This window comes from Polyodon spathula, chromosome 1, assembly GCF_017654505.1.
Source record: "Polyodon spathula isolate WHYD16114869_AA chromosome 1, ASM1765450v1, whole genome shotgun sequence".
Taxonomy (NCBI): domain Eukaryota; kingdom Metazoa; phylum Chordata; class Actinopteri; order Acipenseriformes; family Polyodontidae; genus Polyodon; species Polyodon spathula.
The window spans coordinates 8,998,308-9,021,735 of record NC_054534.1 but is presented as its reverse complement, the minus strand read 5'-3'; the positions used below and the strand labels follow the sequence as shown (position 1 = coordinate 9,021,735).

General features: G+C 36.0%; 1 protein-coding gene across 4 annotated transcripts in view; it reads left to right on the top strand.

Annotated features, from left to right (window-relative positions):
- Positions 1 to 23,428, top strand: part of LOC121313616 (AP-3 complex subunit beta-1-like) — a 113,588-nt gene that overhangs the window by 44,617 nt on the left and 45,543 nt on the right. For all 4 annotated transcript variants that reach the window (XM_041246350.1, XM_041246365.1, XM_041246357.1 and 1 more), the window contains 6 exons: positions 652 to 782; positions 2,960 to 3,077; positions 3,543 to 3,738; positions 5,533 to 5,719; positions 9,964 to 10,033; positions 11,968 to 12,074. In XM_041246350.1, the coding sequence (XP_041102284.1) occupies positions 652 to 782; positions 2,960 to 3,077; positions 3,543 to 3,738; positions 5,533 to 5,719; positions 9,964 to 10,033; positions 11,968 to 12,074 (809 nt within the window). The remainder of the gene's footprint in view (positions 1 to 651; positions 783 to 2,959; positions 3,078 to 3,542; positions 3,739 to 5,532; positions 5,720 to 9,963; positions 10,034 to 11,967; positions 12,075 to 23,428) is intronic.

The window sequence follows — 23,428 nt, the reverse complement described above, 5'->3', positions numbered from 1 at the left end:
TTTTGAGAGTATGCAGTGGATATGTGACAGTGCAGTAAACCCTCTTTACTGTATTTAATGTGACATCTTGCTTAGAAGGTAACCCGGTTGTGAGCTTCTGCTTAGCTTTTATATATATATATATATATATATATATATATATATATATATATATATATATATATATATATATATATATATATATATAGATACACATACTGTAGATATATACTGTATATACTGCAAGGTTAACTCTCACGATTTCAAAATCATCATCTTAAACACTTTAAAGGCAAGGTCTGTTTGCAGGAAACAAAAACAAAAACATTAAAATTCTGGATGGGTTTGTGCCAATACATGCATGCGGATTGTTTAACTGCGCTGTCATTCTTAATATTCGCAGTAAAGTCATTTTTAGAGAAGCTAGATTTCAGAGCAACACCTCTCAACACACTGACTGATTAGGTTTTTTATTGACCATTATGGGGAAGATTATTGTAATCTATGGGCTGAAATCAGTTTTTTGACCTATTAGGAGCCTCCTTAGTTTGTATTTATACCATGACATTTGAGAGAATGCAGTGTCAATTACCTCAAGCCTTGATTAAGATTGCACTCTGTGACACTGGGTTCCTGTTGTTTAATATTGCATACATTTCCCCCTTTTAATAGATAGGGATCGTTTCCAGCTTGGCACATTGTCTCACACCCTTAACACCAAAACCTCGGGTTACCTGGAGCTGTCTGACTGGCCAGCAGTGGCCCCGGACCAGTCTGTCAGAAACGTGGAGGTAGTTGAACCGGTATGGGACTCTGCTTTTTCCTCTAGCACGGCATTAAAAACATACTGTTGTAAACATTATCGTCTCACTCTTTCTGTTTTTCAGGAATACACACTCAAGTATTTGCATATATGATGAAGTCTGTCGGCTTGGCGTAATTCCACACATGCTGTTGCTTATATTGCTAACCTGTAACGCTGAATGTTGGTAGTGCACAGGATAAGCCACAAGAAACACATTGATGCAGTAAAAGTGCCCATCGGGGGTGCTACTGAGAAAAAGGGACAGCACTGTGTCACTCTGTGACGTTAATACTCATTTCATACATGCTTCAACACTGTCCCCTGTCAGCCTTTCTTTTTATTGAGTCTTTGCTTTCCTGATGGCTTATTCTGCGCCATTACTGAATTTCAGCACTCGGCATCTGATGGATAAGGCACAGCATGTGACGATATACTGCAATCCAACAGTCCTGCATTTTCTGTTTCATAAGTGTAAGGAAATATGTGACACCTTAAAATGTTTATATAAGTGCTTAGTTTGGTTACAGATTTCTTTTGCTAGAGTATTGGTTGGGTAGACTGGACAGTAGGGGTGTGTGATAATACTGATACTGACTGGAATTTCAACAACAATACCAGTATTTTTGATTAAACTGATTCAGAGAAACGTCTACTGGAAAATGTTGGCTATTTTGCGAGATAATCACTTCCTGTGAGATATCGTAATGCGAGCAGTGCTAACACAAAAGAAAATATGACGGAAGCAGACGGAGATTTTGAGCTGCATAAATTCTGCAAAGTCACATGTGTGGAATAATTTATCAATAAACAATCTAAAAGGATGGCTGTATAGCATCAAACATTGCGGTATGTTGTTTATGCAAGGCTGAAGTCAAATATTGTGTACCACCAACCTTGCATACAGTTTTTTAGTCTTACTTATTAACGGAATGGCAATTGATATATTGATTTTTCTAAAACAAATTATACAAATTCACACTTTATTTTTACATTGAACTTGAGGTAACATTTCATAGGTAATGCATGCACCTCGCATGTTGACTTGTAGGCTACTCCCCCTAGATCATTGCTGCGGTTTTCCGGCCACATTTGGCTTGTTTTGAAAGTATCTAGCAGGTAAATGTTGTCTTGGTGGTTTGATTATTTTTTGGCTATTTTTATCATGCATGTGGTCATAATATAGTATATCACATCTTCCCCCCAGCCCCAGCCCCGTCCCCTTTTTTCTGGAGCTCTGCATCCAATAAAATTACGAATTACACACTCAATTATTTTTTATTTCCCAGCAATTTAAGAACTGTATCAGTGCAATCTGCCGACAGTTCTGGACAATGTAATTTTACACTGTATTCGGAATATCTTTTTTTTTCTGGACCTACTGCATTTGATCTCATCAGATAAAAAAAAAAAAAAAAAAAAAAAAAAACTGCGGTTCTGGTACTGTAAGTTGTGAGAAAGAAACAAACAAAGCAGATACATAAATAAATAGTTTATAACAGTACTTAGTGGTATTATTTTATTTTTTTAATAAATGTGTACCACTTATGCTTTTGTAATATATATTAAATATTAAAAGCAAGTTCACGTCGTTCATTCCAGACCCTGGGTCTCTGCGCTGGCCGATCCATAATAAAGCAGCTTTAAACCTGTGTTTATGGCCACAGTCATAGGATGCACATGTTTAATATAAAATCAAAATAAAGATGTTGTTAATGATAAAAATAAAAAAATTACATTTAAAATCAGTGTTTTTGGAGAATTTTAAATAGCTCTCAATGCAGCACTGTTTTTCTGTTTTTTAAACTGGGAGCACATGCGCGTACTTCAGAGGATCCAACAAAAATTAGGTACTGTGCATTTCATATGAGAGTTGAATTTGTCATATTACATTCTTCTACTTTAAACTCCATGAAAATGACAAAATACACGGTTTATATATGTAGATTTATTTTGGTTGCAAAAAATCAACATCAGCATCATTCTGCGTTGAATTCCAATATGTATCGCAACACATCACAATGTTGTCTTCAGTATTGCAATACAGATCCTCAGTCCCAATACCCACCCCTGCTGGGCAGTGGGCTTATGTTAAGAGTAGCAGTGGAAAAGGGGATTTTTATGTAACTGTATAGATAGTAACTAACTTTTTTGTGTTTTTTTTTTTGTTTTGTGTAGTTCACAGAGTCGACTACTCTAGCAGGTAAAGTGAAGGCAGCGAAGCCAGATGATGCATTTTATTCAGGGTCTGGGGAGGAGGAAGCATCGGGCAGTGGCAATGAGAGCAGTAGCAGCGGTAGGAATTGCTTTTTGGTTATTTTTTTGTAATGCAGGATTGTGTGTGCAGGTGTTAGTGTATCTGTGTTGCACTTCACTGTGCATACTGTCAAGGTTCCAGAATCATAATCCATGTGCTGCATAGATTCAACGAGTTCAAAGGAAATGTGCTCTATACATTTTTTTTAAATGAGAAAAGGTGATTTATTTGTGTAACAAGATTCCATTTCTTGTACAAAACAATTTTATTTTTTCTCTCCGGTGACACATGATGTACTGCATGTGAAAAATTCTGGCTTGTGAGGCTGCATTTTAAAAGTAAATGATGTACCAAGGTGTCAAAGCATTGTGTCATCGGTGATGCAGAAATGGGCATTACAGCATTAACATGTGTTTTTGAGGATCGTCCGCTTTGTTTGTTGATTTTTTCCATTGACGTGGAGTTTGAGCTGAACGTGGTGTTGTGCTGTGCTGTGGTTTGTAGAGGAGTCTGGCAGTGACAGCGAGAGTGGCAGTGATGACGAGGAGAATGGGAGGAAGAAGAGCAGCAGTGACAGCTCCTCCTCCAGCAGCAGCAGCAGCAGCTCCTCCGGCAACGAGAGCCGCTCCAGCCAATCCGAATCCGGCAGCAAGAAAAAGAATCTCAAGAAAAAAAATCCCAGAAAAGAGAACAAGAAAAGGTACTTTCAGAGGCCTGTTTTAATCTGACACTTCAGATGCACGATAGGGCTGGCCAGGGCTCTGATATGTGTTGCATTATAACTGCTTATTGTGCTGTGCATTGTTTTTGTAGTGTCCACATGCCCAGGGTTATAAATAAACTGGGCTATTACTAACAAAATAATGTCAACAATAGCCTTGCCCACCTCCATAGTGGGGGTGCAACCAGATCCATGCTCTCTGATTCATATTTGTGCATGATTGATTCAGTGAGGGAAAACTATCTATCTATCTATCTATCTATCTATCTATCTATCTATCTATCTATCTATCTATCTATCTATCTATCTAGCTAAACAAGAATTGTACTATTTTATATATGAATAATATTTTTGAATAACAAAGTATAACCTTCAGCTCCGTCGTTGCCAGAACACTGTAAATATGTAAAATTTTAGAGTTTCCACTTTAGTGAGGGCATAGATACAGTATTTTTCTTAAATCGGAAGACGTGACCAATCTGACATGGAATCAATCATCTTTATTTCCATCTGTTATCTGCGTCTTATCAACCCTCATTGATGCGGTCACCCACTGATACCTGATTTATCAAGCAGCAATGCAGGCAATCTGATTAAACTCCCTTTTGAAGCGTAGTAGAGGCAATATTCATAAGGTAATTTCTACAAATTTGCGTTTTGTAATGGCTTTAGATTAGCCATTATCAGCCTCTGTTATCATGTGCCAGGATATTACCATCATATTTTTAATAATTAGCATGCTAAGTGCTGGCGCTGATTGGGCTGGCGTCGGCTCCTTCTCCTCTCTTGCTGCCTGCTAGTGGCCAGTGGTGCTGGTTCTGTGGTGTGCAGGCTGCAGCTGTTGGCTCTGTTGGGAGGTTTGCAGCCTCAGCTCAGTCGTGGCTGACTATGCTGATTGGGACGCAGCACGCACTCTGCTCCTTTTATTACAGACAGTAATTAAAGCAGCTCGCCCTGCCACTTCCATAACAAACACAGCATAATGCCCTAATTATGACTTTATTAATTTAAGTCAGGATTTAATGATTTTAAAAGTGATTTATATTGTTTTTCCTGTTTGGAACAAATGAAATCTGTAGTCTAAATTAATACTGGCTTTTCATCACTGCAAAGTTAAAAAGCCAGTTACAATCAAATTCTCTTCATTAAATTAACATCTGAAATTCCAAGCAGCAGGGTAAACATTCATTATGTGGCAGAATTGAAATGAAAAGGAAGTGATAATGGAATATTAAATTAACTTTACCAACAAAAAAGAGAAGATTCTTTAATGTTCTGAAAACTTGTGCATTTAAGTACCATACTATTTGCTGTAGGGCAATTAAGAGAGTGATTAGCATGAAGGATCATTTAATGGTAATATTAATCTTTCTGCTGGAATGCATCTTAACCCCATTTACAAAATCATTAAGGTGTGCATTGTGCTTGACTCCTACCAGTGCCAGGATTTATCATCCCCCAGAAAGTTTGTCTACTTAAGTTTCTGGATCTGTTGTGCTGCCTTTAAAATGGTAACTGGTGCTTAGTGAACTATCTTGTTCTGTAGGTTAAGATACTGTATGTGTAATTGTACTTGCTGTAGAAGACCCAGACTTAATCTGCAGCCCCAACTTGAAATGCTGAATAGTAAATAGTTAAGCTACTCTCTAGTGGTTTTTTCATATTCTCCAGGAGTTATACGAGCGCTTAATGATTGAATGTATCATTTATGTTTTATTACATGTTGGTAATTTTAAAGCTGTTTCTAAAAACAACCTGTACCATTTTTTGCAGCGGTAAGAACGAATCTGAAAATGACGAAACGACCAAAAGAGGATCAAAAACTAAAACAGACTCCGTTTCATCTGAGTCAGAAGAGAGCTCTTCAGAGAAGAGTTCTTCCAGTTCTGAATCTGGGTCAGAACCTGAAACAGACTCCGACTCGGGCACAGACCAAAAGAAACAAAAACCAAAGCCAAAGGTGAGAAATCGAGTAATTCAGAAGATCCTGTGTAAAAGAAAAAAGGCTCCTAGCAGCTTCTAAAACAGTTTATGATTTCAACCTGTTCAATTAGCAAAAGGACAGTGATCAACCCAAATGCTTTTATTTTACACTTTTTATTTGTTATATATACTGAAAATACTGTCTCTAATTCTAATTAAAAGTTCCATCATTACATATTACTATTTTCTGCATGACAAACTGAGCACAGATTTGTGCATGTGGTGTAGTGATTATCCCCATTAACATGTTGACTCAGGTAAAAGGTAGCCTTCCCATATCGGATCCTTATTTTAAGGTCATATTATTCTGTTCAGGTCTAATTTGACCCAGAGGTCACTTTTGATAAGATTGTGAGTGTTGCAGTCAGGGATGCACCAATCATTGGATCAGAATCGGAGTCAGCGCTGATTATTAATAAAATACCATAATCTGAAATTGCAGTTTTCTCTGCTATTATCAGAGACATTATTATTATTATTATTATTATTATTATTATTATTATTATTATTATTAATAATAGTAGTATTATTAGTAGTACTAGTAATAATACTACTACTGCTGTTCGCTACAGTGTAATAAACATCATGTGTGGTGATACTTTTAAAGAAATAATTCCAGTGAATTTGCAGTCTTTCCGCAGTTGGAATACAACATTCCCCTGTCTTCCCTATAAGAAATGCACAAATATATGGTTCTGGATTTTTTTTGAATGGCACATGTTATAGTCATGTGTTTTTTGTATGCAACAGTGCAAGTTTGCTGTAGATATCACAACACTGTTGAATCAGAAAATGTGACTTTTGTAAAATTACAGTTTATAGGTTTTAGCTTCAAAACGGTTTCTTTGATCTTTTTGTCTGTCTGTTTGTTTATTATATTGTTTCGGATTGTAATCAATTTTAATCTTCAATCATTTACAGTAAGTTGTTTTTGTCACAGATTTCACCTCATAGCCAAGCATTATATGACCATTTTTACCACTGTCTTTTAAAGTGCCAATAATAATAATAATGTATTGTTTTTTTCCAGACCATTGTCAGAAGAAACTACTACATTTTCATCCTTACAAAACACATATTGTTTTTATTAGATCAAAACATTTACAAAAAATTATTTTTAAAAAAGGAAACTTTTTTTAAACTTTTTTTTTTTAATGATCTACCATTTAGAGCAGGGCTCTCCAACCCTGGTCCTGGAGAGCCCCTATCCAGCAGGTTTTATAGGTGTCTTTACATCATCAGTGGCTAAAGATCTGGAACACCTGTTAATCTTGACTAATTAAGCAAATAATTGGTTCAGTTAAGTAACTGAGAGATTTGGTGAAACAAAAACCAGCAGCCACAGTAGCTCTCCAGGACCAGGGTTGGAGACCCCTGATTTAGAGGTATTTATATACCGGAAATTGTTACCAAGAGGTACCATGGGATAAACCTAAAGGAATTATTTGAACAATTTAACATTATTATTGTACCTTTAGTTATAATACTCAGCATAATGAAGTTATGTGGTGGGTGGAGAGCAAACAACTGCAACGAAAATGTCAAGAGCTTTCATAACAAAACCACTTTTTATGTTAAACTGTAAACATAATTGGTTCATATGTCCGTATAACAAATGGCAAGGCTCTGCCTGTGTTTTGTCGATTTTTTTTTTTCAGTTTTTTTTATGCGCTTCCTCATCAGTTCGCAAATGCATTGCAAGTATAATACAGATCTAAAAGAGCAACAAATAAATAAATAAATGGGCTTATGTTTTTTTCACACAGTTCGATTTATATTATGTGAATAACAGGCACCCTTGCATGTTAATTAAACAAAAAAAAAACACCCTTTGGAATCAATGGTTGCTTTTCTGTGAATAGTTCTGGGCTAGTGGGAGATTTATTTATTTATTCATTTATTTATTATATAAAGGGGTTGATAGCATTACTGCTCTGCTTGCACCCTTCCCCACCCCCATTTCCCTGCATGGAATCTGTTTTATGAGAAGGGGGAATAGGGGGTGGATCACACAGGTGCAGAAGCTCCATAAATAATGAGCTCCCATAAAACCAGTCAGCAGTGTGTTTTATATACATATCTATATATCGCTTATATACATATCTAACATGATCAGTGAACTGTTTAGACTCTTATGCCCCCACCCCCAAAAGAATGCTGAAATAAATGGTCTCTTTCCACCCAATCTCTTTTCAAGGACTAACACAAAGGGAACAGTGGGAGATCTGTCAGTGCCTTTGGTTTGGCAATGATGGTTTTGTTTAAAAATAGGGAGGCTAAGAAATAAAATGCTCCCAGTAAAATGCGATTTCATTTGCCTCTTCTCTGCAGCTCCATTGCTCATGCTGCGGTGTGAAATTCTCATTTTACACAGCTTGCTGGTCGAGGTCATGAATTATGCATTGAGCCAGAGAAATCTTCAATCTCACGCTTCAAGCCCTATATGCATTTATCCAGGTTCCATCTCTATTACCAAGATGAATTGTCGATTGGGGAATATTTGATAGGATATGGTTTTAACTTCATTGTTTGTTTTCTATATTAAGCTCCTTTTTTGTGAAGTATTCTTTGTCTGTAGCTACAGAGTAGAATTTTATGGTTCCTGTAAAAAATGGTTATGAGAGCAGGGCGCGTAAGATAAAAGCATTCATAAGTTAAAATGCTTTTCTACCGAAGCTCTGAAACATAGTGCTGCACTCAGCCATCACAAATGAAAGTGCATGTTATAGTTTCTGCAGTTACAAGGTATCCTTATGAGAAGGTTTGTGATAGCTTGCAATATCTGTGAAAGCAGCATTCATTTAAATTGCTTGTGGCATAATGGTTAGATGAGCAAGAAGAAAAAAAAACGGAGCAAACATTGAAGTAGAAAATACTTGATGATCATTGACATTGTATGTACATTTAGACTATACTAAAATTACTATCTATACATGCAACATTTATCTTTGTAAGAAAACTGATTTTTAAAAGTATTTCTATGGTTGGCAAAACTAATACGTCAGTAAAGAATATAGTAGTTACAATTTGTGGTCATTAAGGCACTCCATTAATAACACTATGTAACACAATTTTTGTTCCTGGGTAGTAAGTGTTATTTCCTAATTGCTTATGCCTCAAGTAAAAAAAAAAAAAAATGGCTATTATTCCCCACAAACTTTGCTTTTGTGATCAGGACAGTGATATTTCAAAATATCACTATTTCCTATGGGAAAACGGGCAAATGTGTGTCTTTTCGTTCACATAAAGTCAGAAAAAAACAACATATGAATCCAAATTAACATGTATTTATACTAAAGTAATACAAAAATGACTACAAAAGATTTAGAAGTGAGTAGTTTTTCGAGATTTACGATTATACTGTAAATACAGTATTTTCTACATTTTCTATACTTTTGAGGCATAAGCAATTAGGAAATAACACTTGCTACCCAGGGGAAAAAAAAATAAAAATTTGTTACACGGTGTAATTAGGTGTTCCTCCATTAGATGCATTTAACAAATTTAGTCTTAATATGGTATGTTATGAAGCTGGTCAAGTGAATTATTGATGTTGGCTCTTGGGTCTGTTTATATACACCCATTTTCCGTCAGCCACTTATAGGCTGTGCACCTTGTTTTTAATATGTGTGTGTCTGTGTGTGCATGTAAGGTCGTGGGCAATATTTACTGTAATACTGAAGTGTAAAAAACCAGACCATCATAGGTATAAATTAAGTTAACCATAGTGATAGTTTTGGCTGTCTTCCACCTTCATTAAAGCAGGTACAGTTTAGGCTACTTATTGCAGCATAAAGAACACCTTTTTGCCAGCAGTGGTATGTAGACCAAAAACCAGGCTTCACTGGCTGATTTGTGTTACCAAGGCAACAGTGAAGGAACTTGCCGAACACGTTTCTAATTGTGGTGAATCATTACCAGTGGTAATAGGATTTACTTCTCTTCAGAGCCTGCTTTGCATGTTGTAGGTCATTGCTTGGATGTCACATAAAGAAATGTAAGGTTAATTAAGGGCTGACTAGCTGTATTGATGGGCCGAAGGACTGTCACCTCTTCGTCATAGCTTTTATTGTGTTTGTGTACATTGCAAATCATATCTAATAGTTTTGCATGTTCTATTTATATCATCTAAATGTGTTTGTGTACAGTAAAAATCATATCTAATAGTTTTGCATATCCTATACTTTATATCATCTGAATGTGTTTTGTGTTTGTTTACAGAAGGAAGAAACTAGAGAGGCACGAGAGAAGACAACAAAACAGGAAGTTTCATTGCTTGATCTGGATGACTGTAAGTTTTATTTGGGGATGTAGAGAGATGTCTAGAAAACCACATATCCCATTGTGCTAAAACTTATTTACGATGTTCATTTACTGCAAGCCAGTGAGAGTATCAGAATAATTTATTTTCCATACTTCTGTCAAACTTTCCTTTTTGCACAAAAAGTTTTAGGCAGGTGTGAAAAAATGCTATAAAGTAAGACTGCTTTCAAAAATAGACATGTTAATAGTTTATATTTATCAATTAACTAAATGCAAAGTGAGTGAACAGAAGAAAAATCTACATCAAATCAATATTTGGTTTGATCACCCTTTGCATTCAAAACAGCATCAATTCTTCTAGGTACACTTGCACACAGTTTTTGAAGGAACTTGACAGGTAGGTTGGCCCAAACATCTTGGAGAACTAACCACAGTTCTTCTGTGGATTAGGCAGCCTCAGTTGCTTCTCCCTCTTCATGTAATCCCAGACAGGCTCGATGATGTTGAGATCAGGGCTCTGTGGGGGCCATACCATCACTTCCAGGACTCCTTGTTCTTCTTTACGCTGAAGATAGTTCTTAATGACTTTCGCTGTATGTTTGGGGTCGTTGTCATGCTGCATAATAAATTTGGGTCCAATCAGATGCCTCCCTGATTGTATTGCATGGTGGATAAGTTTCTGCCTGTACTTCTCAGCATTGAGGAGACCATTAATTGACCAAATCCCCAACTCCATTTGCAGAAATGCAGCCCCAAACTTGCAAGGAACCTCCACCATGCTTCACTGTTGCCTGCAGACACTCATTCGTGTACCACTCTCCAGCCCTTCGGCGAACAAACTGCCTTCTGCTACAGCCATATATTTCAAATTTTGACTCATCAGTCCAGAGCACCTGCTGCCATTTTTCTGCACCCCAGTTCCTGTGTTTTCGTGTATAATTGAGTCGCTTGGCCTTGTTTCCACGTCGATATGGCTTTTTGGCCACAAGTCTTCCATGAAGGCCACTTCTGACCAGACATCTCCAGACAGTAGATGGGTGTACCAGGGTCCCACTGTTTTCTGCCAATTCTGAGCTGATGGCACTGCTGGACATCTTCCGATTGCGAAGGGAAGTAAGCATGATGTGTCTTTCATCTGCTGCAGTAAGTTTCCTTGGCCGACCACTGCATCTACGGTTTTCTTTGTGCTTCTTCAAAACAGCTTGGACAGCACATCTGGAAACCCCTGTCTGCCTTGAAATTTCTGCCTTGGAAAGACCTTGCTGATGCAGTATAACTACCTTGTGTCTTGTTGCTGTGCTCAGTCTTGCCATGGTGTATGACTTTTGACAGTAAACTGTCTTCAGCAACCTCACCTTGTTAGCTGGGTTTGCCTGTTCCTCACCCAGTTTTATTCCTCCTACACAGCTGTTTCTGTTTCAGTTAATGATTGTGTTTCAACCTACATATTGAATTGATGATCATTAGCACCTGTTTGGTACAATTGTTTAATCATACACCTGACCCTATATGCCTACAAAATCCCTGACTTTGTGCAAGTGTACCTAGAAGTATTGATGCTGTTTTGAAGGCAAAGGGTGGTCACACCAAATATGGATTTGATTTAGATTTTTCTTCTGTTCACTCACTTTGCATTTAGTTAACTGATTAATATAAACTATTAACATGTCTATTTTTGAAAGCATTCTTACTTTATAGCACCTGAAAGTTAAATGTTATTTCCTTACACCAAACTTTATACAAATAATAAAAAAGCTAGATGTTTAAACTCACCTAGCTTTATCTATTATTTAAACTGATCAGACAAAGAATCCTTCACAAAAAGGAGTTTAGTACAGAAAACAATTAAGTTAAAACCATATCCTATCAAATGTAATTTTCTTGTTATTGCTACTAATTGCATTTGCAACTGTACATGCTTTGAAATGCTTGTGTGTTTTCTGCTCTTTTGTTTCTGCTCAGTTGCACCTGTGTCCATGGCTGCAGCACCTAGGCCAGCAATGCTCTCTCCCAGTTTGATTACAGATCTGGAAGGCTTGTCCTTATTGAATACTTCTCTAACCATCGACGTAAGTGTTTTGCTTATGTACTGTTTAATATGTGTGTGTGACTACGTGCATGTGTCACAAGAGAAATGAAAAATTGCATTCTTGAGCATTTTTATACAGAAACACAACAAATAAATAGTTATGTTGGAAAACAGCCAAAAAAGTACTGTCTACATATTAGAGGCCATTCCCATTTGTAGTCCAATCCCTCCACATAGATGAAGCAGCGTTTCTTCACCAGTGGTTGACAGGGCTGGTGTGGTGGGGTTTTGATATTTTAATCTCCACTCCGAAACTATCGCCAGACCACCGGAACACAATTAATTGGATAGATTCTAATTGTCCCAGAAATAAAGGCCAGCGTCCAAGACAAGGGGTTGCATGTGTGGATACATGTTGTGAGTTTTAATTTGGTCTCATTGACTGTCCTCCTTCATCTGGTATACTTGGACAAAACCCGCAGGCATAGAGCTGAGGAAAGGTTAAGGTAATAACAAACAAGAATGACCCACAAGCAATAGCAGGCAATTGAGGCGTGCGTGAATATGGGTATTAAAAGAGGGAGATAGAAATACTCGCCTTTCCATCTGTGATACAATTATTTCCATGCTTCCAGTTGAGGAAGCTGGTTCAGTGATCGGAACATGGTGTGAATACATCTGCTCACAGTGGTTTAATAAGATGATGATATTAATTATATACAGAATTTTAATGCCGCATTTGTAATCTTGTTTTGACCTGTAGGGCATCCTTTTAGTGTGGGTATGCTTTCTTAATGGAGCTTTGAATATTGCTTATGATATTGCTTTGAATATTGCAGGTGTTTACAATGTTAGTGTTTTAAATTGTAGAATTCTGCAGAGTTAAGCACTGATCGAGCAACCACAAGTTTCTGAATCTGGATAACCCAGTGGCCATCTGTGCGCTGTCTGTCTGCCACATTTTATAAATGGTGGGTGTAGATCACGGAGATCCAAAGCTGGTTTAGGGTGTTCTTTAGACTGGAGTACTGGAATCTGGGCATATAAGAGATGCAGCAGCCAGTGTAAGGAAGATACTCAGTAGAGCTACCTGGCTTTTTATTTGGCAAGTGGATTCATATTTTCATAGTGTAGCACCTTTTTTTTTTTTTTAAATAAAGGAAATGTCTTGTTTTTTAAATGTTGTTGTTAATTACTGGAAAAAAGAAAGCTATTAAACCTCCATTAAAAACAAATCCAGCTAAACCGCAGTGTAGACTATTAAATCTTTTAATGTGCTCCAGTTTTAATTACAGAAGGTTAATGCAGCCTACATCTTGCAGAGTAAATTCAGTTTCATATATTACGTAAATTGCATTGTATATAACATTTTATTTGAGAATACTCAAATTTGAAATAAATGAGGTTCAAATTTCTTTACACATTGAAAATATGTTTTGTATAAACTCTGTTTGAAAAAATGCAATAATAGTTTGTCACTAATGCATATAATACTAAACAATCAATAAAATCGAAAAAAAAAAACTAAACTTTTTTTTTGCGTTTGTTATATCAAAGAACAAAGCCAAACCAATAATAATAAAAAAAAAAAAACAGCTTACAGGTGTTACAGAATCTATCAAATGCACAGATTCCTATATATATATATATATATATATATATATATATATATATATATATATATATATATATATATATATATATATACCAGTCAAAAGTTTGAGTACACCTGCTTGAAACCAGGTTTTTCATGATTATCTATGCTTTTAACTGCATAAACTTGTCTATAAACACTTAATATTTCATTATATGATACATGTACTTATATAAGCTGATAATCATAAGTGAATTGCATTCAAAAATGTAATTTTTAAATGAAAATGTAAATCTTCTCAATGTCAATGAAATGGTCACCCAAAGCAAGGGGATTTCAGTCTGAAGCCCAAGTCAGTTAAAAGTCTGAAATGTGTATAACATGGTGTTCGAACACTGGCCTAAGTAGAAAAGTGTCTTTGTTAGATGTTTTTTGAGTTAACTAGTATGTTACCTAATTAACCTTTTGTCACCAATTACTGTTAACAGGTGAGGGTCCATGATTACTATAAATATAGGTAGCATAGGCACAAGTTTGTCTTTCCTGAATGTAAGGGAGCAGAAAATGGCAAAATCCACTCAGTTAAGCAAAGACTTGTGATGTGTGTCTGTAGTTACTGTAAGAAATGAAGGTCAATCTTTAAGACAAATTACAAGAACTTTGCAAGTGTCTGCTGTGGCCAAGACCATCAAATGATTTTAAGAAACTGGCACTCATGAGGACCAAACAAGGTCAGGCAGGCCAAGGGTGACCTCAGAATCAGAGAATAAGTTCATTCGAGTCACAAGTCGGCGAAACCCGGCGATTACCTGCCCCTGAAATACAAGCTCAGCAGTAAATGCTACTAGAATTACAGATGTTTCAACATCAGCTGTTCAGAGGAGATTGCGTGAAGCTGGCCTAACTGGAAGAATTGCTGCAAAGAAACCATTATTAAGAGTGCAGAATAAGAGAAACACAGAAACTGGATGTTTAAGCAGTGGAAGTCGGTCTTATGGACCGATGAGTCAAAATTTGGGTCCAACTGCCGAGTATTTGTAAGACGCAGAGAGGGTGAGCGCATGAGTTCTGCATGTGTGGTTCCCACTGTCAAGCATGGAGGAGGCAGAGTCATGGTCTGGGGTTGCCTTGCTGGTGGCAGAGTTGGTGATTTTTACCAAGTCCATGGCAAGCTCAACCAGCATGGCTATCATAGCATACTTCAGAGGCATGCCATTCCATCAGGATTACGGCTAGTTGGGCAGTCCTTCATTCTTCAGCATGATAATGACCCGAAACACACCTCAAAGTTGTGCAAGAACTATCTGATGAAGAAGAAAAGTGAAGGACAACTCAATCTAATGACCTGGCCTGCCCAGTCTTCAGACCTCAATCCCACAGAACTTGTGTGGGACGAACTGGACAGAAGAGTCAAAGCAAAGCTACCTACAAGTGCTCTACATCTGTGGGAATTGCTGCAGAAGAGCTGGGAAGACATGTCGGGTGATTTCCTGCCGAAACTTGTTAACCGAATGCCTCATGTTTGTGAGGCTGTTATTAAGGCAAATGGTGGATATTTTGAGGAATCCAAGGTTTAGAGACAATTTTCAACTTTCCTGAACATTGCTTTGATACTCCTTATGTTTTGTTTTGTATATTGTAACATGTGTTTTCATTTTCAAGTATTTACAGAAACGTATACAAAGCATTGTCATTTATGAAAAAATCCTAGTTTTCAGCAACTGTACTCAAATGTTTGTGTGTATATGTGTGTGTGTGTGTGTGTGTATATATATATATATATATATATATATATATATATATATATATATATATATATATATATATAGTGGGTTTTTTTTTTTTTGTTTGTTTTTAAATAAACGACTTGTGTAAAAGTGCACTGGTAAAGTAAAGCCTACACAATTTATTTACACACGTTCTCTGAATTAATATTGAAAAAACTTCCTTTTAAAAGCATGTTATACATCTTTACAGGGATGTAAGGGCAAAATAAATGTCAGTCACCACCTGGAGCATTCTTTTTATTACGGATGTTTTGCTTTTTGCTGCCATCAGTAACTCCATCCACCATAATGCGGAATGTTTTCATTTCAAATGGTGAAGCATTGAACGTGTTCTTGTGATACGGCAATTTTTTTTTTTTTCAGAATCATTTACATACCATGGTTTTCTCATCTGGTTCCTCAAAATACTTCCTAATGTGGCTTTGCTTCGTTCCCTTATTTAGAGATGCTATACATATATTTATATATATATCAAACTTCAGAAAAACAAACATCTTGTCAGTAACTTTTACACCGTGGAATTAATACCATACCATGCTCAAAGCAGAGTGCACCAATGAAGCGATTGATCGACTTAAAATAAAACCCGCCCCAGTGTCAGTCTTTCTGTTGCACCAATTAGAAAAGCTACTTGGAGGCAATTGCCAAACCCCTTCCTTTTTATAATGTCCGTCCTTACTCTGGCTCCACAGCGGTCGGATATGTGATGGTCTGTATGTGATAATACATTGCTAAAATGAATACATTAAATATGCGTTTGGTGAAATTTGTCACCTGACCAATTATACGTCTAGCATATTATTCAATGTTTAACCACTTCTTTGGAGTTTATATGTTTTAAACAAATTCCCATCCGTATAAGCTACATGCTGAAGCTTGCTAAGGGAACTCTATAGTAGTTATTGGAGAGTTACTGAACTGTATACTGAGGCATCTGTCTTTCAAGATGTGTTTTTTTTTTTTTTTTTTTTTTTTAAACGTACATTTTAATACTGTGGATGTAGATCATGGTGACCTGCCTTTTCAGGTTTTGTATTTGTGTAGATGGTGATGTATATCCAATGACTGGGCTGTATCAACCAGAGTGAACAATCTGGTGTCTTTTCAGAGATCCACTAATGAACGGAAAAAAAAAAAAAAAAAAAAAAAAATAATATATATATATAATAATCTCTCAGGCAAAAATTACGTTGATGGTGATAACAAAGTCAACAGATACATTCAGATCAGAAACCCAAAGGCAGATTTCAACAATGTAAGGATGCTGTTATTGCTGCCAACTTGTATGCAGAAGTACAGCTTTGTATATAGAGCTGACAAAAACTCAGCAGCGTTATATCCACATATGCTTCAGCTTTATGATGAACACTTTTGTTAAATTGTTGACTGGCACAGAGCCAGGGGGAACATAAAGATGGAATGTAGACAATGTTCATAGTCTGTTTTTCAAATGGTAAAACTATTGAATATTTGTTTTGACAGCCTTTTCAGACATTTTCAAGCTATTTTCTTCTTCTTCATTGTTGGTATGTCAGTATGTTCCCCCTAGCTTGTTTTGTGCCAGTACCAACGTTCACCGCTCTATGCTGATTCGAGAAGCCAGATACTTTATCATCTCAGAGCACACCATGTTATAACCAAATATTCATAGCTAAGTGTTCATTTTAACAATGAGTATCTTTGGTAGCCTGGTAACAGTCTTGACGTATCGCCACCCTCCTCCCAACCACACACAAACATGTCTTAATGGATCTACCTGTCCAGAAATGAGAGACGATTACAGATAAATAACTGCTATAAGGGAACATCTTAATTCCAGGTACGGCACACTCACTTGGTGGTTGGGGGGTGTGAGATGCTGCACATAACGTGAGAGAAATGGCAAGTTAAAAATAGTATAGGGTGTGCTTTAACCTTCCTTCATGTTAGAGGCAAAATGAATCGCATTAAACTGCTCTGAACATACTGCGCCAACAGTGAGAAATTAATTAGTGCCTTAGGAATGGAGATATGAGACAAGCAAATGGGTTGTGACCCTAATATTCCTCATATGTGCAGCATTTACTATTGGGTAATGTCAGGCTATTATACAAATCGTACAGCACTGTAATTGGATATTGCTTTTATAAACCTGTGCCTGTCTAATGAAAAGATAACATTGGATATTATCAGTAGCTCAGTAGGTCACTGCGTGGGAATCTGTGCCCTCTTCATTTAGTTATAATGCTTAATAATACCAAATTGGCTGGAAATCTACTTGTGGCAGCAAAGGCATAGATTAGGAAACCATTTGCAATGTATTAAATACTTGACAAATTTAAATACCATTTTGTAATTGCATAATTTCAGTTAATGTGAAAATAGTTTTTATAAAGGTAATGCTTGGCTTTAAATTGTCTTAAAGTACAGTATGTGGTTTAATTGCCAGCCCCACTGGTTACTTTGTTTTGCATTAGTTTATGTGCTGCCTTTACTGTATTTCTTCAAATCTAACCCTGTGATTTTTTTCTTTTTTTATGACAAAGCTATTCTGTTAGTAGCTTTTAAAAAGAAACAAGCAAAAAATAACACAAACTGTACTGTTGTAACTGTGTGGCAAGTATTTAATTAGGATGATGCTTGTAATGTCCAAACCACATTAGTTTAATTAGTTATTTACTGGCAGTGCTTTCAAAAACCACTAATATCGATGTCGGAGCCATAATTTAAGTTTGAAGCACACTTTTGTTTTGACTGAAATAAACACTTGGATTTGAGGGCGACTCGAATTTAAGGTTTATCTGTCTTGAGAATGTCTGTTTCATTTGGAGCAATGCTTGATATTTGAGGTTGCAAGTATGCAAACGATTGAGCCATGGCCAAGGTATTTTATATTCTTTGTAAATAAGTGGTGTTAAATAAAGCCTAAATGTTGTTTTTCCACTGTTGCGAATGTTGGATCAAGCTGAGGCTGAGTATTGCTGAGAACGGAGGGTTATTTCACCTGTTCAGCCCTTCTCATTGTTTATCCCTTCACTAGAAAGCACTGATGCTTTCCCCTGCTAGCTATCCTCCAGATGGCACTGCACCCTGTCTAGTACCACAGCAGCCATTTATGAGTATTGACTCAAAGATAGGTCCTGTTATAATTACAGTTGACAGGTAGGCAAACTTATTGCAGTCTCAGCACACCTGAAAAGGAAGAGTACTGAAAACAAAATGTTCTGTGTGCTGAAAAAGGCAAAGAAAAGACTAATTTTAGGTTAGTATTAGTGAAGAAGTCTTTGACAGCAAATGTCTATTTTTACAGCTATTGTTTATAGAAATGCTTTTTTTGTTTTATATAAATAATGCATACAATAAGTCCAGCAGCAAAAAATTGTTTAATTAAACTTCTTGAATCATATTTAAGTATTAATAAAATTTAGAGTTTGTTCACAGTGTTGCATATTATTGTATTTAGTGTGTGATTGTGTGTGTATTATATATAACAAATGTAGTAGCTGCCCACAAATGTAGTAATCCTCTACCAAAAATGTTATACCCATTTGCCAAATTTCAGTTATTATTTATTATAAAAAAAAACAAAAAAAGATTTGTCATAATTAACTAGAATAGTATATACTTTAATCATTGGGCAGTCATTATTGGGCAGTAATGAATATTATTAATTATAAGTTAAACTGTTATTTAAATATATATAAATAGGTACTGAATAATTCACAGGCAATAGCATGGATGCAACATTTGTGGGAGATATTATATGTGAGCAGGTGGTTATTACATCTGTGGGAGGTGTTACATTTGTACAAAGCTTGAAGAACACTATTTTAACAATATTGATTTGAACAACTGGTGCTAAGTTACTACTTGAATAAATCAACTAGGCTTACAGTTAACTATTTTACCTGTTACTATGGCAACATTCAGTTAGCTTATTCAATGGTTGTAATTTTCATCAATCACTCTTGCATCCCCCCCATGTTAATAGTTATTATATATTTTAATTATTTTTTAAAATATATTTATATAATTTACATTTTTATTAGTTTTGAAATAATAATTGAAAATAATTTAAATAATTTTTTTTATATACCGTAAAAATAGTTGTATAGCGCAAAAGTCACTATCCCCTTTTTGAGACTTCAGTTTTAGGAAAAAAAAAACTTTTTTGTGTTTAAAATACTTTTCTTTGCAATTAATTTTTTTTCCCTACATGCTCAACACTGATAAAGAAAGATACACTGGTTTAATTTCAAGATAACCCTTGTTTGCAGCATTTTATTCCATTAGTAAATTTACTGTGTTTATTTTTAGTTAAACTGCTAGAAACTGTTCAGTTTTTCAAAATTTCTAAATTTAAATGCAATGTAAAATCACATCTAAATATAGATATAACACTACTACAGTACTGTCAATTCCAGGAGTGTAACAGTGTAAACCACTGACAAATGGTAACTGAATGGATTTAAAAAGTAATAATTAAGAGTGTAAAATCAAGTTATACATCCCACATCACATCTGTATTAACCTGTTTTATTTCAGCTTATCAAGTATCCAAACTAGTTCAAGAACATACTTTCTTTTATTTACTAAACATTTATTTCCAAAACCATACTTAGGCAATCGTTCTAACTGCATTGGCTTTTTATAAATGTGTTGTAGTAATTCTAATTTAAAAGGAAAGTATTGAACTGTGCTGCTTGCATAAATTAAAAAAAGGAAAACACAATAAACTAAACAGTGCACCATGTAATCAGTAAACAAAACATCTTATTGTCACATAGGGTGCAGTACAATTGCATTAAATCAGAACCATAACCATACACATACTTTACAAGTGTACACTGTGCTGCACTGACATGTAGAACAAGTTACAAAGCTGTTCGAAGTACTGTATTCCATTCAAACAAAATGTTTTCCACATCGGGCCATAAACACGTTCCTCCTCTTATTAGCTCGTTTTTATTTCGCCATATTTGTTTGTCTTTGTTTCGTCTCCAGTCACGCACTGTTTTTTCAGCATTGTGATTACCATGCATTTCGGCCAATTCAGCAACGCGCTATTTGAAACCTGTTGTGTAGCTTATTTGTTTTTTGTCTGACTGGCCTACTTTGTCCAGTCTCATTCAACGAACGGAAGACTGGATAAATTTAATCCTCTTTCTGTTTGCTACGGATCCCAGGGACGGGTTTCAGTCTGAATGTTGAGAAATCAGTGGCTCGGGAGGGTGGGAATAACGAAATCCATAGAGATTGACAGCTATTGTGTTAACAGTGAAGCAGTATAGCTGCTGACGTTTTCATATTCCGAAGATCGGTAACTTTAACCAGTATTTGTTTTTCCTCCATGTACACACGTCTGGTTCGAGAGGAGGTCAGTTAAGAGTCTGAAAGCTTATATTTAACATTAAAAATGACTAAGGGTATTGAGAGTAACAAATTAACTTCTAATTAGAACTGTGGTTTTGTGTTTCTACCTAGCAACCTGAATGCCGTAGGTACTGAAAAAAATAATCGGGTTGTTGACAGTTAAGTTTGTGTCACCCATAATAACCGTGGCTGTAGTAATCCCAGTGTGCCACTGCTACAGTAATTTTAATATTAGACGCACCGGCATATACGTCACACTGGTGTATTAGTCCCTCCCCCTTTTTAAGTGCCCCGCAAAAATGCCTAGATTTTTTTTTTATGGTACATGTATTCAAGAGAAAATAAAATAAAATTTAAAAAAATAAAATTAATACAGCAACAATAATTTAAAGTAAAGAGAGCTGAGTTCAGATTAAAGAAAAAGGGAAGACTACACAGAAGTATAAATCCATGGAAGTATAGTCTAATTAATACTAATTAAAATTCAATCTGCTCTCTTAAAATGCAATTCCATAAAGGGTCCCATACATTCCCAACCTTGTTTGGTTTATTTTGAAGATTGTATGTGAGTTATCTCAGATAGTAATTTAAAACATGTCTTTAAAACTGGTGATGCTTCAGACTTCCATAATAACAAAATACATTTTTTTTAGCTAAGTAGCTAATCCATCAGTCTCTCACGGTCTGGGTCAGGCACCAACGCAGCATCTACACCAAAAAGTTACAGAGCTGGGGATAAATGGATATTTCAAAATATCTTGAGTAATTGAATGTATAGACTACTAAAATTCTTAAATTCTGACATTTCCAAAAAAAAACACAGGTAAGAGAGCTCAATAAGTAAGTGGCATAGGGGGGGAATTATTGGGAGATATTCCATGGAGGTGAACTGGAGTTAGGTAGGTTCTGTTTATGGGTTTAGTGATGGGTTTAGAGAGTGATGTTGACGAATATAATATTTGTGGGTATACACTGTATAGTAAAGACAGGCAGGACAGAAGAGGAGGAGGGGTAGCGCTATACATAAGAAACAGTCTTGAAGCCCAGGTGTTAAATCTGGACAAAGAAAATAAAGCCGAATCAATATGGGTCAGAATAGCGGACAAAAATTCAAAGGGCATAATAGTAGGCGCATGCTATAGACCGCCAGATTCAGACGGTGAGCAAAATAATCTGTTATACAATGACATTAGAAATACGTGTAGCAAAGGAGAAGCCATACTAATGGGGGATTTCAACTTCCCCCATATAAAATGGGAAAACCCGGTGGGTAGCACGACGGATGAAACTGAAATGGTGGAAATGACAAATGACTGCCTCCTAACACAATTTGTCAAGGCACCGACTAGAGGGGAGGCATGCCTTGATTTAGTCTTTTCAAATAACGAAGATAGAATAACTAAAACGGAGGTCATAGAACCACTAGCAAACTCAGACCACAACATGGTCTCATTTGAAATATTTTTTAAAACCCCCAAAGTAATGACTAAAGCTAAGGTTTACAATTTTAGAAAAGCAAACTATGAAGGTATGAAACAGAGACTAACAGAAGTAGATTGGAGTCAAATAGAGAAAACATCCACAGAAAAAGGATGGTTGTTCTTCAAAAATGTAGTACTAGAGGCGCAAAACAATTACATCCCTAAAGTAGACAAATCTAAATGTAAAACTAAATTGCCAAAATGGTTTAATAGATCAATTAAAAAAAAATATTCAGCGAAAAAAGGCACTTTACAGAGCATTAAAAAGGGACCAAAAAGAAAGTACACAGAAAGAGTACACGGAACTGCAAACGCAAGTCAAAAAGGAAGTTAGAAAGGCCAAGAGAGAAATAGAAATGAACATTGCTAAGGGGGCTAAAACCAATTCCAAAATGTTTTTCCAATATTACAACAGCAAGAGAACATTCAAAGAGGAGGTTAAATGTCTAAGAGATACAAATGGCAAAATCGTAGATGAAGAAAAAAAATAGCAAATATATTAAATGATTACTTTTCACAAGTTTTTACAAAGGAGGATACGGACAACATGCCCCACATGTCATCCAGTTCCTATCCAGTTTTAAATAACTTTAGCATAACTGAGGCAGAAGTGTTAAAGGGACTAGGAGCTCTTAAAATAAACAAATCCCCTGGGCTGGATGAGATCCTCCCAATAGTACTCAAAGAAATGAAAGAAGTTATTTACAAACCGCTAACCAAGATCATGCAACAGTCTCTTGACACAGGGATGGTACCGACAGACTGGAAAATTGCAAATGTAATACCGATCCACAAAAAGGGAAACAAAACTGAACCAGGTAACTACAGACCAATAAGCCTGACTTCTATTATATGCAAACTTATGGAAACTATAATAAGATCCAAAATGGAAAATTACCTATATGGTAACAGGGTCCTGGGAGACAGTCAACATGGTTTTAGGAAAGGGAGATCGTGTCTAACTAACTTGCTTGATTTTTTTGAGGATGCAACATCGATAGTGGATAATTGCAAAGCATATAACATGGTTTATTTAGATTTCCAGAAAGCTTTTGACAAAGTCCTGCACAAAAGATTAATTCTCAAACTGAACACAGTAGGGATTCAAGGAAACACATGTACATGGATTAGGGAGTGGTTAACATGTAGAAAACAGAAAGTACTGATTAGAGGAGAAACC